At 34.6% G+C, this 17,733-nt stretch overlaps 3 protein-coding genes and 1 pseudogene across 3 annotated transcripts; 2 read left to right on the top strand and 2 right to left on the bottom strand.

Annotated features, from left to right (window-relative positions):
* Window positions 1-776: 776 nt before the first annotated feature.
* On the bottom strand, window positions 777-891 carry LOC120635886 (annotated as a pseudogene).
* A 3,687-nt stretch (window positions 892-4,578) lies between these two features.
* On the top strand, window positions 4,579-6,242 carry LOC120635813. The gene is made up of 2 exons (XM_039906974.1): window positions 4,579-4,764; window positions 4,871-6,242. The coding sequence occupies exons 1-2, from the start codon at window positions 4,726-4,728 to the stop codon at window positions 6,206-6,208; spliced, it is 1,377 nt and encodes a 458-aa protein (XP_039762908.1). The 5' UTR covers window positions 4,579-4,725; the 3' UTR covers window positions 6,209-6,242.
* A 2,726-nt stretch (window positions 6,243-8,968) lies between these two features.
* LOC120635845 (UDP-N-acetylhexosamine pyrophosphorylase) lies at window positions 8,969-11,073 on the bottom strand. The gene has a single exon (XM_039907032.1). The coding sequence runs from the start codon at window positions 10,834-10,836 to the stop codon at window positions 9,361-9,363; it is 1,476 nt and encodes a 491-aa protein (XP_039762966.1). The 5' UTR covers window positions 10,837-11,073; the 3' UTR covers window positions 8,969-9,360.
* A 1,113-nt stretch (window positions 11,074-12,186) lies between these two features.
* LOC120635795 (RNA exonuclease 4-like) lies at window positions 12,187-16,340 on the top strand. The gene is made up of 3 exons (XM_039906954.1): window positions 12,187-12,877; window positions 14,606-14,789; window positions 16,075-16,340. The coding sequence occupies exons 1-3, from the start codon at window positions 12,216-12,218 to the stop codon at window positions 16,264-16,266; spliced, it is 1,038 nt and encodes a 345-aa protein (XP_039762888.1). The 5' UTR covers window positions 12,187-12,215; the 3' UTR covers window positions 16,267-16,340.
* Window positions 16,341-17,733: the final 1,393 nt, after the last annotated feature.

Genomic DNA, 17,733 nt, shown 5'->3' with positions numbered 1-17,733 from the left:
TATTATTATGTATAATATTTAATATTGATATATTATTATGTATAATTAATATTATTAACTTATTTTTTTTTATTTCTCCCGACCAAAGCCCTAAAATCCCGAAAAATCGGTTATTGATCCCGATAACAGGAAGAATCGATCTGGCAACCCTAGTTCTATTCAAGCTTCTCTATTGACTCATACGCGGACGAAGTCGCGAGGGTCCGCTAGTTAATAATAAAAATGTACTACAATAAAAACATAATCGTTGTTCACGCTCCACTTTGCACATCTTTAGTAAAAACACAGCCTGATAGATCATCTTGCTTTCCATCAGGCATAATAGTCATCAAGCGTTAGCCTATCTAATATTAAAAAAAAAAACAGAACTTTACATAATATAATTAAATATAACGGAGAGTTCGCTGTCAAAATTGAAAAAAAAAATTTAGGTAATTTTATCCTAGTGCAAATAAAATATCCGAAAGTGATTTTGAGATGTTGTAATAATATTTGCTTGCTGTAATAATGGTAGTGTTGCGGTGAGGTTGGGAAACCAGTTTGACGGCGTTCTTGCCGGGGGCGTGTTGTAATATACATTTTTATAATGAACGATCATAATAAGGAACTATTTGTTAGGCAAAAATTAGACAATGTTAAATTAAATCTTAAATAACCATCGCACCCGGGGAGGTGCAATAGTTATGTCGGACTCTTACCGACTAAACCCCACGGTGTTCAAACACGTCACGTGACTGGGTTACGGGAACGCTTTCGCACACGACAGCGAATAAAAAAACCAACATCACGCGGTGTTCCCAGGCGGTCACCCATCCAATGGACGCGCCCGATGTTGCTTAACTTCGGTGATCGGACGAGAACCGGTGTATTCAACATGGTATGGACGTTGGCAAATATTCATGTAGGCCTATCACAGGCACTTATGAAGCGTTCATACATATATGTTTACATAATTGTAAGGGGATGGTGATAACTTCGTACGCCAACTTAAACCTAAAGCTACGAGGGTTCCAAACACGCCCTGGTCTAAAAAGAGCCTACAACTTTTTTTGCTATCACCATCTCACCGTTCATTTATATTAAGCTATGAAGCTAGAGCAATTCACAACCCAAGCTTTTTTATCGTACAAGTAATTCTTAATATTATAATAGGATTTTTCTGTAAGCTTACGTTTTATATAAACTTTAAACTTATTGAGAGACATCTCAAAGATTTCATTTGGTACTTTATTATTAAATAATATACAATTGCCCTTGAATGAATTTGCAATTTTGTGTAGCCTAGTAAACTGCACAACGAGTTTATTTTTGCTTCTAATATTAATATTGTTACAGTTAATTTTATTTTTAAATATTGTTATATTTTTATGGATATAAATTAAATTTTCAAATATGTACTGACTATGCACCGTCATTATTTTATATTTATGACTCTTGAATAGGTCTTCTTTATAGGTTTTTTGCTCTTAATTAGGTCGTGACGACTTTGCTCCATTTTTCCTGTCATCTCTTTGTGAATGTCCTGCCCAACTCCATTATTGCATGTCAATCTTACGAGATGGAAAGAGAAATAGAGGCCGAACAAATAGGAGGTGGGAAGACGATATTAAACAGACCGCGGGACAAAACTGGCGCAGAGTAGCGCATGACAGGAAGCAATGGCGGGAGCTAGAGGAGGCCTTTGCCAACAGGCAATCCGAAACGCGTGTCATAATAAATAATTAATTTTAGTACATAATTTTAATTCAATATTATTGTAAAACCATAACTAACCTAAAGAATCAATATATAATAAAAATTAGTAAAAATACTTACTGTTATTATTTTTAATATCGTATCAATGTCGTTTCGGAGTCGCCTAGTCTAAAACTCATACCTACTACTTCGAAGTTCGAGCCGAAATATGACGCCAAAATTATGAATCATAGACAAAGATTATTTTTGTATAATAATCCAGACTCCGCTTAAGGAGAAGAATAATGGTGGAATATTATGGTTTTTTATATACATATTTTTATTTTAAAACTGTCTAAGCTAACTAATTAAAATGAATTTACTATTGGTAACATTATTATTATGTGTGTAATTGCTTTTTGTTCATTGTTATTTTTTTATATTTCCAGTCGGTCCGGTTAATGAGAGGTATATGTCAATGAGTATACAAAACACTACGCTAAACGCGTTTCGATTCTCACTAGGCATTCCATCACCAACCTATAAAGGTCCCACTTCTGGGTGCAGGCCTCAGGTTTTAGGGTATAGACCCACTACGCTGCTTCAATGCAGCAGATATTTAAAATTGAATTAAATTAATATACTACGACAATACACACATCGCCTCTAGTCCCAAAGTAAGCGTAGCTTGTGTTATGGATACTAAGATAACTGATGAATAATTTTTATGAATAATATACATAAATACTCATAATATATAGATAAACACCCAGACACTGAAAAACATTCATGTTCATCACACAAACATTGTCCAGTTTTGGGAATCGGACCCACGGCCTTGGACTCAGAAAGCAGGGTCGCTGCCCACTACGCCAATCGGCCGTCAAAAATTGTCATTAGTTATTTAGTTCGAAGCTAGAGAGCTTTTTATACCGTCAGCTACTATAACTAAGTATCATAAATGGACATGAGAATAGAAAAATCATATTAAAGTCTGTCCATCCGTTTCTTTCTTTTTCGGATGGACACTTGCCGATAACCACCTGAGGGGTTGCTACGTCACCGGGGGAGTGGGGCGAGCGCGAAAGCTCGCCATGAGAAGAGCCCCAGGCTCTATAACAAGCGCTACTTGTGTCAATTCTATTGTACGCAAATCTCTAGATTAACTCATTTGACAGTTGTGATATATGGCAACGTTCTGTGTATCAAAGGATAGCACTATTAAGACCTGTCAATTTAGTTTAGATATTTGTGTACGATTTAATTGGCACCACTGTTTTTTGCATTGAAAATAATACGATAATTTTAGACCCGCCGTAAAGCCAAGGTTTAAGTAAACAATGTAAAAATCAAGTTACAAAAAAATAAAACAACAATATAACATAATTAAAATTATATTTATCAATAAGGAACGTAATGATAATTATAAAAAAAAAATCTCATTTACTTAATTACACTAAAAATTTAAGTACATTTTTTTTACTATAAAGTATAACTAATAACTTATTGTATTGTAATATTAATTATTTATATTGGTTCTAAATCGTTTTCATCTACACAAATTTCTAAACAAAAGTTGACAAGAAAATAGACCTGTCAATTTAGTTTTATTTAGGAAATGTAATGTAACGATTTAGCACCATTTATTGCATATTGTAATCAATTTTAAAAAAAATAACCAAATGATTTAAAAACATTACGTAAAATACATAAATATTATTCAGAACCATAATAAAATCTTTCGCATTATAAGAACTTTATGTATAAATAACTTCATATCCGGAGAATTTTAATTCTGTTTTACACAAATCTCAAATTGACAGGTGTAAAAGTATAGCACTTTTCCACATGAAACAATGTTTATGAACGTTTTACAGAAAACTTTTAAACACAATGTTAAACCCTGTGTAACCTGTCAACTGATTTGACTTAAGAGATTAGTACAATACAGAATTAGCACTATTTTAACAGTGCAATGACTCCGTAAGTTAGTACCAGATTAAGATATAGCTCACACTTCGATTTTGCACGTCACCCAAACTACCCCAAAATATGGGAATTATTTAATTTTTGCAATGAGCATTAGCAACAAACAGTATAAGAAACGAGAGTTCGCAATGAAATAAATGAAAAAAAAATCATGAACTAACATCGCCAGTTAAATAGAGGTACTATGTAAATATAGCCTTGTTAAAATTATTGCTGCACACTATAACTCAGTGCATAGACTTTATTACAGGGGTACAGACTTAATGATACGTTACATCGACCACTTTTACCAAACTTGGATGCAATCAATGATGTTCTAAATAAAAAAAAATTAAAATGTGCATAACAATATTCTCCATTTTAAGTCCTGTCAAATATGGAATTAAACTAAACTGACAGCTCATAAACAAATCTCTCAACTAATTTGACATCAAAAGCCCCATAAAGAAAAAACAAGAAGAAAACTGAATACCACTACAATTAAACCAGTCAATTTACAGCTCTTGTTTAACCAATTTGCACTACTAAAAGAATATTTTAAATCTAAATCTTAAAAATTAGATACAATATTTTGACTTTATATTTAAAAATACTAAGAATTAACAATATATTTATAATGGTGCTAACTCATTTTAACTAAAACTAAACTGTTAATAGCTTCGTTTAGTCATATTAGATAGAACTTTATAATATAGTAAGTATCATTTTTTATAAATTTAAAATGCATACAAAATTTTCGGAACCGACAAGATTTGAAGCTGCGACTCTCTGGCAATCGCGGCCTGAGCGCTTTTTCCAATTGAGCTACGGCTCTCCTACCGTATAATTATATATGAATTTTAAATTTATAAAATTTATAATTCCTCCAAGCGTAAATAAAAAACACTAATACAAATAATAAAATTATAGTATAGATACTTCAACTCAGTTGTGCGCGCGGCCCTATGTGTGCGTGCGCTTGTAAATATACAACTTTCATTCGTGTGGCAGTGACGCGGCAGTCGTCGTTCGAGCAAGACGTGTTCCTATCGCTTTTTCTTACGGGTACAGTCGTTTACGAAAATGTCTAGTTCTTCACGGAAAAAATGTTTAAGGAGTCAGGTAAATATTTTTTATTTTTAAATTTAGATGTAATGAATAGGTATTTATTATGATTCTATATACGAAAAAATATATCCTTGTTGACGTTTACGTATTATTGTTTTAGACTCGAGAAACCATTGCTAAGGTATACGAATTTCTGAAAATAGATGCGAGAGATATATTGGAACTAGTAAGTGATCCAGTTTGCAGTGCAAGTCCAATTTTAATATCGAAACTAAGTGAACATTTAAATAGCGTACGGAAAAGAACAGCAATGGCAGTGGGGGTATCAGAGAGAACAGTTACTAATATATTGGCTGAAGGAAAAGAATCTGACTCTAAGTTTAAATCTCCGCATAAAGACCGTAAAAAACGTTTAAAGAAGTTAGAATTAGACAACTTTAACGTTGATGTTATACGTTCCACTATTCAAAATTACCATTTAGAACATCGTGAGTTACCTACCTTGCTAAAGTTGAAAGGAATATTTCAAGATAAACTTAACTATGATGGAAGTATTTCGACTCTGCGTACAGCTTTGTTAAAGTTGGGATACAAATGGCGAAAAACTGTGGATAACAGACGTGTTATTATAGAGCGGCATGACATCCAAAAACTACGATTTTCCTACCTAAAAAATTTACTCAGATACCGTCAAGAAAATCGGTGTATCGTATATACAGATGAGAGCTATATCTTAACTAATCATGTTCAAAACAAAGGATGGGGTAATAAAGATGGACCACCTTTAAAGAGAAACCTGTCGAAAGGACAAAGAATTATCATTGTGCATGCTGGTTCAGAACAAGGTTTCGTACCTAACGCACTATTGACATACAAAGCAAATAGTGTTTCTGGTGATTACCATTCTAACATGAACGCGGAAAACTATGAAAAGTGGCTAAAAGAACGTCTAGTACCGAATCTTCCACCTAACTCTGTGGTTGTGCTTGATAATGCCTCATACCATAACGTTCAAAATGACAGAGCCCCAAATTCGAATTCCAAAAAAATAGAAATGCAGAGATGGCTGACAGAAAAAAATATAGCTTTTAATCAAGATATGAAAAAAATTGAACTGTATGATTTGATTAAAAAAAATAAAGAAAACTATATCTGTTACAAGATTGATGACATACTTCAGCGATATGGCATAAAAGTTCTTCGATTGCCACCATATCATCCTGAACTAAACCCCATAGAAAATGTGTGGGGAATTTTAAAAAATTATATTGCTTCGCGTAATGTCGACCAAAATGTGACGGAAATAATGAAACTCATAAATGAATGTTTAAGTCAAATTGATGAAGGGATGTGGGGTAATACTTGTCGACATGTACAAAAGAAAGAAGAAGAATACTATAGACATTTTGACATGGAGTCAGAATTCATAATTAACCTTGATGAGAGCAGCGAATCCGAAAATTCATCATTTGATTTTTCAAGTAGCGATTCAGAATAATGTTCAATAAATAAACATTAAATTACCAAATAACTGTTTTTTTAAAAAAAAACCCGTATATAACCCGTAAATAACTGTATTTGTATTTGTACCCGACTGTACCTCTTGTCACGCACACAAAGTCACTGTATATGTACAAGGTTTACCCACACATAGGGCCGCGCGCACAACTGAGTTGATGTATCTATATCAGTTTAATTCTTTAGTTTTTAGTGGTGGTTATACAAAATTAGTAATTTTTATTTAACTTTAAAATAAATTTTGTGTAATTTCGCCAAAAAATCGAACTAGCACCATCAAATTTAAAATAAAAAAAGTAAATTAATTTCAATTGCATTATTTATAGTGCTTAAAAAGAAAAAAACTCCTAATATTTAAAAGTATGTCTTTTAACAACTTGCTAAATCAGGTACTTACATAAAAATACTTTTTAGACAATGTAAAGTAATATGTATATACAATTTATTGCTCGAAATATTTACAGAAATTCTATTAAAAATAAAATGGCCAAAAATGTAATACCTATTAATTCATACATATATATATATCTTATACAGAGTGATATTTTGAGAAGGGCACTGCTAATTTTTTATTTTAATGAGCAATTAAAAAATAACTTTCTATTTATTAGATCTGTAACTCATAGCTTGAAAATCATCCTCTCTTATTGATTTTTATCGACTTTAGAAGGGTTCACAATTGAGGGCAGAACATATTTTTAAAACCTTGAATTAATTTTAAATTTTTTAAAGCAAAGCATTTTGGCTATTATTTCCCAAAAGGTCTAGATTCGAATTAATTCGATTCGAATTAGGGGCCAAAGACAATCTGCAAAGGGTCTGTATCACAGAACAAATTTGTTCTTTAGATGTAAATAGGGGTCAACGAAAGTGGATCTCATGGTGAAGTTTGTATAGCCATTTTTAGATTTTAAAAATATGTACATTTCATAATAGTCAAAAACACATTTAACGAAAGTACAAAAAATCCACCAAAAAACAGGAAAACAGGTAGACAGGTAGAGGTCTTCGAGAAAGTTTGGGTTTCTATGTGATTAGATGTGAGGTAAAATCCGCATAAACAATTTCTCTGCCCCAGCACGGCTAGCTAAATTTTTTTAAAAGCTAGCTCATTATTTTTAAAATTTCAAAAATCATAAAAAAAACGATTTTTGATTTTTCAAATTATAAAAAATTCTGAGCCTTTTAAAAAAAAAATCACTGAAAAAAAAAGTCTGTTTTTTTGCGTCACCCAAAGTGCAGTATAAAAATAAGTACACTAATGCCCATCTTAAAATACCACCCTTCGTATATAGTTTTATATGTATAGAATAATAATTGTGATGATAACAAAACGTGTAAGTTCGTTACACATTAGGCAAGATAATAATTACTAATTAATATTATTATTGCGAAACGGAAATAATAAAATAAATAAATAAATAAATAAATAAATAAATAAATAAATAAATAATTATTCATTAGCGGAAACACGATAAGACTTGAAGTCTAACGAGTAGTAGGTGTCACGTAAAAAGATAACTGACCTGACCTGCCCACGCGCTATTATTAATGACATTATAAAAAAATACAAGTATCATTATTATTTTAGAGTTAAAGCTATCGCGCGGCAGTATTAATTATTCTAAATAATACAGCCGCGCGGGGGCGAAAATCAAACCCCATTCCCTTCCCGCCAATATAACGAAGAACAGAATGCAGCGTCCTTTGCAATACTACCACCATCTTATGCGATCATCCGCCCGTCTGCCCAGCTTGATTATAGAGAAACCGTCCCGTGGTGGAGACGCTTTTAGTCCAGCGACTGTGTATGACAGTGGACCGTTATAGGCTATTGATGATGATGAATATCGTTTGGACACTCACGTGAATTTACGTCAGAATAAGCTCATATTATGTGCACCAAATAGGTTCGAAATCAGTGGTGCATGTTACGACGAAAGTTCAAGTGATTGTCCAGCCATTATTTTTCATACCATTTCATAAAAATTTACTTTCATAAGTTACAACATTTGTGTCTTTAAGCAAGTGACCAAACACCATCTTCACTCAAGGTCTTAACTATTTATTTATTATTTAACGATCTAAATCATAGGGCATCTATGTATTTAAAAGACAGTTTAAATTAGCAGTTTGACAAACTATTCCTTTGTTAGATTTTTTAAATCATGATATTTGTATTTAATCGCAAAAGAGTTTTTACTATCATAAGCGCTCTTTTTACGTGACACTACTTACACCATTATGTACAGATATGCTAGCTTAGTGCTTATTAGGTGTAGATTCTTACTGAGGGAGTCACATTCGATTCCCAGACACAACTGAGTCACAAATTACATATAAGTATTTGTTGGAACAAATGCTTACTTGACATTTATGACTTGTGGAAACGAACCTTGGGAGACCTGAGTTGGACAAGGTTTTTTTTTTTTTTTATTTATACTTCTTTTGGCATGTTAGGGACAAATAGTGAGAGTACATACACACACTGAATTTTGTGGATTATTTGTTAATAATAATTTTAACTCCTCAACAACATTTTTGTTTTAAATTTCTTTTTTAAAGGACTAGAACCTATAATGTATACAATACTAGCTGACCCCAGCGCCATCTGTCGGGCTGATTTGGGAATCTAAACCAAGGCTGCCACCCAAACGCATACCGAAAAATTCATTCAACTCGGTCCAGCCGTCTAGGAGGAGTTCAGTGACATACACCACACACACAAGAAATATATATGTAAAGATAATGTTTTAAAAAGTATCTATTTTGAATTTAAGTTAACAAAAGAAATCATTTAACACACAAGTAACTGTGGAGATTCCAATAGGCGATCTATCCACACAGTCTAACCATTACAGCATGAGCTAAAATCACAATCTTACAACTGTCTAAAATCTGACTTACCATTAGCCTTAATTTAGTGTTTGTTAGCTTGGTTACAAAGAGGATCTTGCTGTCAGAATAATTATATTATATTAATTAAAAATAGGGGAATTCCATTAAGAAAATACCCTATTTGACATGCTTGGTAAGCCTATAACATCCTACATACTCTTAAATACCTCTAAACGGTACATTCTGGTGAACAAATAAAAAATCCTTTTTGGTCACCAAGCCAGCTGCGTTAAATTAATGATTACCATTTACACCATTAGTACCATTACCGTTCATTGACTCGTGCATGCTTTTCAAATGGAATGGACTTATAGAGAAAACTTCATTCTCGACCAAGTCTTTCAAATTCTCACCGCCGTATGACAACAACGGTGAGATTTCAATGTCAATATCATCCTCGACAATGCCTCCCGCTTGACGTATATACTTTCTGTGTAGCCTCAGCAAATCCTCTCTTGTAGTCGACGGACAATCTTTTTTAGCTGAATCAGCGTTTTTAAGCGCAGAAAATTCAACGTCTCTAGCTACTTCTAAGCATATGAAGTTTTCCGCGAATTCGAAAACGTCGAAAATGAATTTCTCCATTTTAATACCGTTCGGTTCTGAGGGTTTTTGTTTAATGCCATTGGCATCGACATATGGAATTTTTTTCTTGGCAACATGTAGCTTCAGTTTCGATTCGTAATTGCATATTTTAAGTAAGAATTCCGATGAAAAGTAGTGGTTGCAGATGTTACCAGCGGAAAATGTGAGTTGTCCATCTGGATTCCGACGTTCAGCTGCTTCATCGGTAAGCTCAGAATATTCAACAACTTTGTAAAATCCGTTCACTCTACATACCACTCCTACTGGTTCACTTGGCGAAGATTTCCTCACAACTTTAGCGGCACAATCAGCATTCTTCGTTTTACAGTAACCAATAAAAATTGGATCGGCAACTTTAATTAAAATATTATCAACTGAATGTGCGTGTAGGTGTTGCACACCACGTTTAACAATATCGTCTAAAACTCCTTGGCTTTTTAATGATCTGTAAATCCCTCCATTACCATCTGGGGCGGATGACAAGTGGTATTTCTCGTCTAGGAATATTTTTCCGTCAAAATCAAAGCAAGGCAAACGGCCCTGTTCAAAGAAAACAATATCCTCTTCTTTTAAACCAAAGTAATTATGGCTTTTGAAGAATTCAGCTGTCGGTGCCCGTGTGTGTTCTGAGGTCATGATGTACCAGGTGATTTTACCCGCCTTGCCTGTATGCTCTTCAGCCATTCCTTGCACTCGTAGAATCCTCTCCGCTTGAATTTGGAACAGAGTTTTCCTAGATGGTAATCCAACATCATACATGCCTTTTGGATGTCCGAAACCCAGTCTGGTAGCTTGACCACCCGCCAATAATAATACTCCAACTTTGCTCTCGGAAATTTCCTTAAAACCAATATTTTCGTACATCTGGACTTTCGACTCGGTCAGTCCTGGCACGGATTCGTAATGTGCTTGAGGTATTGGCTTCAAATCGTCATCCGTCTTCTCCAATATCACTTTCGTGGATTCCATTGCCCGATGGAAAATATCGCTCATTTCGGATAAATCCAACTTGTTAATTTCACTCGCCAGTTGTTCCCGCTCATTTTGGGAGAGCTCCGGCCAATATTTGACCAAGTGCTCCTGGCCATGAGCGGCCAAACGGGTGTGCAGTTCCTCGTAAGACATTTCGCGATAACTTAAAACTTACGCGTTACTAATCAATGTGTTATCAAGTCCGATCGCGGCGATTAGAAAGTATATACTGGCGGTACCTTGCGGTCGTACCGCTGCTGTTCATTTTCACCATTCTCCCACCACGAAATAACTAAAACACGTCGGCTGATTTACAAATGACAGTTCCCGTGTTTATTTACATATTTTTTAGGACTAGTGTACATGGATGAGCAAAAGTTGACGCATTCATTACAATAAATCGTCATGCGCGTTGAACTTATTAATGATTTTAATTGTACTATTTCTGTCAGTGCTACCATAGGCTACACTAAAAATTTAGCCTATGGTAGCACTACTGTTTTAGTAAAATCGGACCAGACCAATGTTGTGGGCGAAAAATCGAACAGCGTTTTACATTTTTGTACAAATAAAATTTGAATATTTGTTTTTGAACCATATTATTTAAACCGCTTTGCATGCAAATGTTTTATATTTGACAGGTGTTCCGCAAAGGTTATTTTTTTTCCTTTTTATAAAATACGTCCTTTTGAAGTGAAAATTCACAAATATCAATGCCATTAATTATAAATATGATAAACGACTGACCTGACCTTACAGGCAAATATTGGTAACCATACAGTCTGTATAAATACCAATATATGCCTGTCAAAAAACAGTAACAGCTATAATAAGGGTTATTTGTCTGTGTTTTAACTTTAGTTTTATTTTCCTGTGACATTTTATTTTAGGTATGGAGGGTAGAGGTAAGGAGAGTCATCTGTGTATATGAAAAAGTGTCGTCAAAATGTATTAAATTAGGATGGCGCCACATTTGCATCAGGGTAACTCTTAAAAGAAGCGCCAAATATAAATATTGTTAGAGTAGGCTTGAAAAATAAACAAGGAAGTATGGAGATACAAGGAAGTAAGGTTATATTTACCACAATATTTTGTACAACGTAAGTTGTTGAAATTCTCAATAATTAACTACTTTAGTCGATAATGACATTAAATTTTTAACTCGGCATACTTCAATTCATCTACGATTGCTACATTCATACCATACCCTGTGCATCCACCAGCGCCATTGTGGAGGATTTTTGAACTGTTATTTAGCGCATACACTGGACACTTTTTCAACTTTTCTGCCATATAAGATGACTCTCCTTACCTCTACCCTCCATAATTTTAGGTAGGTATATGGAGGGTAGTTGTAGGTATATGGAGGAGTGTCCAGTTGTTGCGCTAAATAACAGTTCAAAAATCCTCCACAATGGCGCTGGTGGATTTTAACGACACTTTTTCATACACACAGATGACTCTCCTTACCTCTACCCTCCATAGGTAGGTACTATGGTTTTAAGTTAATCGTCTTTGTGTGTCATACGCAAATGGGCAATGGCATACTTGTGTTCAGGGAACTGTGCTATTTTCTGTTAATTGTCGTAAACTTTGTGCTAAATATAATTTATAGTGTGTTCCATTACTTTTTGTACACTATTCAAGTAATATTACAACAAATCATCGATGTAAATATGACTGACAAGCCGAAAAACCGCAAAGGAAACATGCCAGTTCAACCTAACCAAACATTCTCAAATCGAATTATTGACGAAAATTGGAAAAAATTGCTGTCAAGCAACCTCATGGAAGTGAAAGCCGAGAAAGTAGAGGAAAAAAAAAACCATTTCACCGGAATTTTTCGAAGGGCGCGAAAGAAACACGCCGACGGCTCTACCGACGTTACGGATTTAAAAAATTTGAATATAAATAATATATCGTCAAATAATAACATAGAGAAGATAAATAGTGTATCTGAATGCAATTATGCACATAAGCAACAATCCAGCAGTAAAACTCAAAATAATGCAAGCAAAAACAAAACAAAACTGACCAAGTTCATAGCAATGGATTGTGAAATGGTCGGTGTTGGATACGAAGGCGGTGACCACATGCTAGCAAGAGTGTCTTTAGTCAACAAATTCGGAGATTGCATTTACGACAAGTTTGTGAAGCCTCAGGAAGAAGTTGTAGATTATAGAACAAACATTAGGTAAAATGTTCATTTTCATCATTTTTCTAACCTTATTAGTATCCCACTAGTAGGCTACCTGCTTAGTTAGTTAGTGGTGAGAATGTTTTACTACGGACCACACAGTCCTGGGTTTGAATCCAGGGCCAGGTCAAAATGGTCATGGTATTGTGTTTTTCCTTTTAAGAATTTTCAGTAGTGCTTCAGAGTGCACCTTCAGTGGCTGATCCTGGTTATTATTAATAATTTGTGATAGTTGTTTAGCCCACCAACCCACATTGGATTTGTGGTGGGTCTATGCGCTGACACTATCATCGTATTAGAGAGGAAGCATATGCCCAACATATGAAAATTAAGCTTGTTAAGTGAAAGTCAAAATCTTCTGAAAATGCTCTTGTTTCGGAGCGAAACATGCGTAGAGGGTACATTGCCGAAGATCTGTTAGGTGTGGAGTATAAGGATTGAAGAAATTATAAATTACACCATACTATAGATTTATACTTATAGATTCTCCTGCTTTTTACGGAGTATAGCAAATTAAGCTTAATTTTCATAATATATTATGGATTTCCGCAAAGTTACACCTGCTTCTATCCAATATGCCCAACAGTTGTATTGTTAGTAGGCTGCAGATGATATGATGCAAAGTGTGTCATAAATATAAGAGGACAATGCCAATGCAGTTTTCCCGTTCATAAGACAAAAAAAACCTGGATGAAATGACAACTTACAAGCAAAGCAAGTAACGGAAAAACCCAACGATTTTTGGCTCGACCCAGGATCAAAACCAGGAATTTGTGATACGAATATAACATACTAATCAGTAGGCCAACAAAAGACGAACATAACAGACTGACCATCCGTAGGCCAACGCAGCATTTTAAGATATACCAAGTATTATGTTAGTTTAATTTAAACCTTATCTTAAAATGTTCCTTATATTCTTTTGTATAGGCAATACTTATGATTTATATAAAATCCAGGAAGGATTGCTCTTGCTACCTAAACACCATAGTATTTACCACTGTGCCAGCGAGGTTGCCATCTCATTAGATTATATGGCAACCTCGCTTGGTCTGGAACCGTCTGTTGTATGTATGTATGTATGTATGCCATATTACATTATTATTTTTTATATTTATCTTTATGTGTGTAATCTGGATAAGTATTTGTCTGTATGTATGTAATAATACACCCCACCAATCGGTTTTCTTGTTTTTCCTAATCCTAAGGTTGCCTGGATGAGATCGCTATAAGCGATAAGGCCGCCTATTGTATCCTACTTTCTAAGTTATACCCGGTTAAGTTTGTTGCGGGCTCACCATCCTCTTACAATTATGTAAATATATATGTACAAGCTGTTGCCCGCGACTTCGTCCGCTTTTGTTTTGGTTTTTCGAAAGACATGTGCCTCATAAATGTGGCAGCACTTTATGTATTTAGGATAGCTAAGCCGGGTGTAAAATCGTAAAACACTTTCGTCCCCTCTCCGAAGGGAACTGAGCTTAATTTCGTGATAAAAAAGCATCTTATATTACTTCTAATACCTTCAGGAATATGTGTACAAAGTTTTGTGATGATCGGTTTAGTAGTTTTTGCATGAAAGCGTAACAAACAAACTTACATTCATATTTATAATATTAGTAGGGATTAGTAGGTATGAACGTCATAAGCGCCTGTGATAGGCCAACATGAATAAAGAATTTTGATTGTATGTCATCAGTAAATGTTTTATCTCTTTCATTCCAGTGGCATTAGAAGAGAGGATCTACTGAAAGGTGAAGAATTCAGGACAGTTCAGAAAGAAGTAGCAGAAATTTTAAGAGGCAGGATACTGGTGGGGCATTCCTTGAAGAACGATTTAGGGGTTCTCTTTTTGTCGCATTCAAAAAAAAATATAAGAGATACTTCAAGATATAAACCATTTAGACAAGTACGTTTTCCTTTTTTTTATATTAATTAGTGGAAGAACTATTTTCCTCATAAGAAGGCTCAGAGTCACTCAGAAGCTGATGGAGAGAGCTCTGCTCTGAGTATTTCAACGTGATCTAATCAGAAATGTGAAGATCCGTGGAAGAACCAGAGTTACCGACATAGCTCAATGAGTCGCAAAGCTGAAGTGTCAATGGGCACATAGTTCGGAGAAGGGATGGATGTTGGGGTCCCAAGGTGCTGGAATGGCAGTCTCGAACTGGACAGCGCAGCGTTGGTCGACCCTCGACGAGCTGGTTTCAAGCTGCACAAAACCATGGAATTTGGAAGTCCCTACAAAAGACCTATGTACAGAAGTGGAGTCTTATCGGTTGCTATGAGGATGATGATGAATTACTGGAGATGGTCTGGCTCCATTTTTGGAGTAACATGCGTTAGGCAAAATATCACTTTCTTTAAGTGTGCAATCCTGCATGCCTGAGGGATCCCTCCCAATCCGCGCTTAGCCAATTTGGTGGAGTATGCCATTAAAAGCATTATTTTTCATAATTTTATTGTGTACTTTTATTACATTTTCACATTTAAATGACGTCGCCCATATAAAGTCACTATACAGGGTCTCAAATACAAATTAATGATAATTTAAACAAGTCATTCAACACCATTGGTTGATCATTAATTCGGTGTTGCACAAACTTAACGTCATCATTAAAAACACCATATTATTGAATGCAAATTCAAAATTTTAGGCCTATCACAGGCACTTATGAAGCCTTCATACATATATGAATGAATGAATGAATGAATGAATATACTTTTATTGCACACCACGAAAAGTACATAAAACAAAAAGAAAAGTATAAAAATACAACATATACAATTTGGCGGTCTTATCGCTATAGCGATTTCTTCCAGGCAACCAATAAAAAACAGTTACAGAAAATAGTTAGGTGCTGCATATATACATATACCCATAAAATACATATTTCATTACTATGTTTACATAATTGTAAGGGGATGGTGATAACTTCGATCGCCAACTTAAACCTAAAGCTAAGAGTTCCAAACGCGCCCTGGTCTAAGAAGAGCCCACAACAAACTTAGCTGGGTAAATTGTTTTTTGTTATCACCGTCTCACAATTTTACACAATAGTTAGAGCAACTCACACCCAAGCTTTTTTATCGTTTAAGTATTGCTGTGGAATTGCCAAGAAAATTTAATTTTTTTTTTTTTTAATATTTACTTTTGATTTTATAGCCATTAGAAATATAAATTATTTTTCCAGATAACTAAAGGAAGTACTCCATCGCTCAAAAGATTAGCAAAAGAAATCCTAGGAATAGAAATACAGCACGGCGAACACAGCTCGGTCGAAGATGCCAAAGCTGTGATGCAGCTATACTGTACTGTCGCTAAGAATTGGGAGCAAGCACTGAGCGAGAACAAAGGTTACAGCAAAAAATTCATTGAAAGCTAACCAACAAAGACTTCATTAATGCGAAGAATACCTTAAAAAAAAATTAAATTCATGATTTGGGATTGTTAAAAAATTCATCATCCTGCGGGTACAGGCCTCCCCTTCGCTAAATGAAACAGTTAAAAGCATACTCCCAATATACACCGGTGGCGTGCACTTCATACAAGCACAAAAGCACTGCCTACCCTAAAATTTTTGTATGTCTCATTAAGGACAAGAATTTCTCCATTTCATGCCATCTGCCTTTTATATGCATACCCTGGTCGAGAACCCTGTGCACGCCACTGATATACACCAATATGGTTTGATGACTTCAACTCTTAGTCTACATGTTACGGGCCCATCAGTGCAATGTTATTAGGATTTTTTTTTACTGAAATCTCAAATAATGGCGAATAATAATAAAGTTATAATTTGTAGCGGGCTTACTTATGGAGGTATGGCGGTTTTATTAACCCCATACCACATACAATAATCGCATTCTCTAAAACCATCTCTAGTAGTGCGGCTAAATTAAAAAACTGTAGCCTTGCTACAAGATTTACTCGCTCGCTATCGTCAGAGTCGTTTTCGGGTATAGAAATACTTATACTAAAGAGTAAAACGATTCCTATTTGTATCTTATCAAAGCTCAAATTCGTTAGCTCCGACTTTTGATAGTACATCAGAATTACAGGATTTGCAACTCTAGAACGATTAGCATTAGGTCCATTTTACGACTCTTTTTATGACTCTTTGAATGCGAGCAAGCAAATTTTGTACTACGGGTATCGAAACACTCTCGTTAAAGTAAGATAATAGATATCGAAACACTCTCGTTAAAGTAAGATAAGAGATACCTAAGACCCATTGTTTTAATATCGAAAATTCTATACAACTGATTTTTGTTTAATACTACAAAACCTCTGATTATTATAGTCGTAAAAATGTAATAGGCCCGTTTTGACATTTGTGCAAGACCATAGAATGTAACTTGGAACGAAACTGAAAGAAACAAAAAAATATAAATCAATTACATAGTGTTTTAAAAAATACGTAAATTTTTTTGGGACGTTAAATAATATGAAAGAATATATCGCGAGTATTCTTTTTGCGCTTACTTCATAGTAGCATGCAATTTATAATTGTTGCGAAACGTTCCGAAAACAGTTACGTTCTCAGTCTTTTTTTTTTTATACTAGAGCTGTAACCATTTTTTTACTGAATATCGAAATTAAATATTGTGTAGTTATCTTTACTGCAAAGAATGAGTTCTCAAAATAGGTTCTAAATAATGAGTCTGAGTTGATGTGTCTGACCAAGCGGCACATGACTGAAGCGTCCCCGCGCGCACTGCGCAGTTTTTCGTTCCTCATCTTGTAAAGTTGACTGTGCGCTCGTTTAAGTTTGATATATATTGTTTACTATTACGTTAACTATGGCTCTTCTATTTTGGACATTAATTTAAACATAGTGATTTGACTCGAT

This window comes from Pararge aegeria, chromosome 27 (assembly GCF_905163445.1).
Source record: "Pararge aegeria chromosome 27, ilParAegt1.1, whole genome shotgun sequence".
Lineage (NCBI taxonomy): Eukaryota > Metazoa > Arthropoda > Insecta > Lepidoptera > Nymphalidae > Pararge > Pararge aegeria.
The sequence above is the reverse complement of the archived record's forward strand: the minus strand, read 5'-3'. Positions and strand labels throughout refer to the sequence as shown.

Coding starts and splice junctions, on each gene's coding strand:
- LOC120635813 (XM_039906974.1), top strand. CDS start 4,726: ATGTCTAGTTCTTCACGGAAAAAATGTTTAAGGAGTCAG. Junction 4,765..4,870: donor AAAAATGTTTAAGGAGTCAG/GTAAATATTTTT, acceptor TTATTGTTTTAG/ACTCGAGAAACCATTGCTAA.
- LOC120635795 (XM_039906954.1), top strand. CDS start 12,216: ATGGGCAATGGCATACTTGTGTTCAGGGAACTGTGCTATTTTCTGTTA. Junction 12,878..14,605: donor GATTATAGAACAAACATTAG/GTAAAATGTTCA, acceptor CTTTCATTCCAG/TGGCATTAGAAGAGAGGATC. Junction 14,790..16,074: donor GATATAAACCATTTAGACAA/GTACGTTTTCCT, acceptor TTATTTTTCCAG/ATAACTAAAGGAAGTACTCC.
- LOC120635845 (XM_039907032.1), bottom strand. CDS start 10,836: ATGTCTTACGAGGAACTGCACACCCGTTTGGCCGCTCATGGCCAGGAG.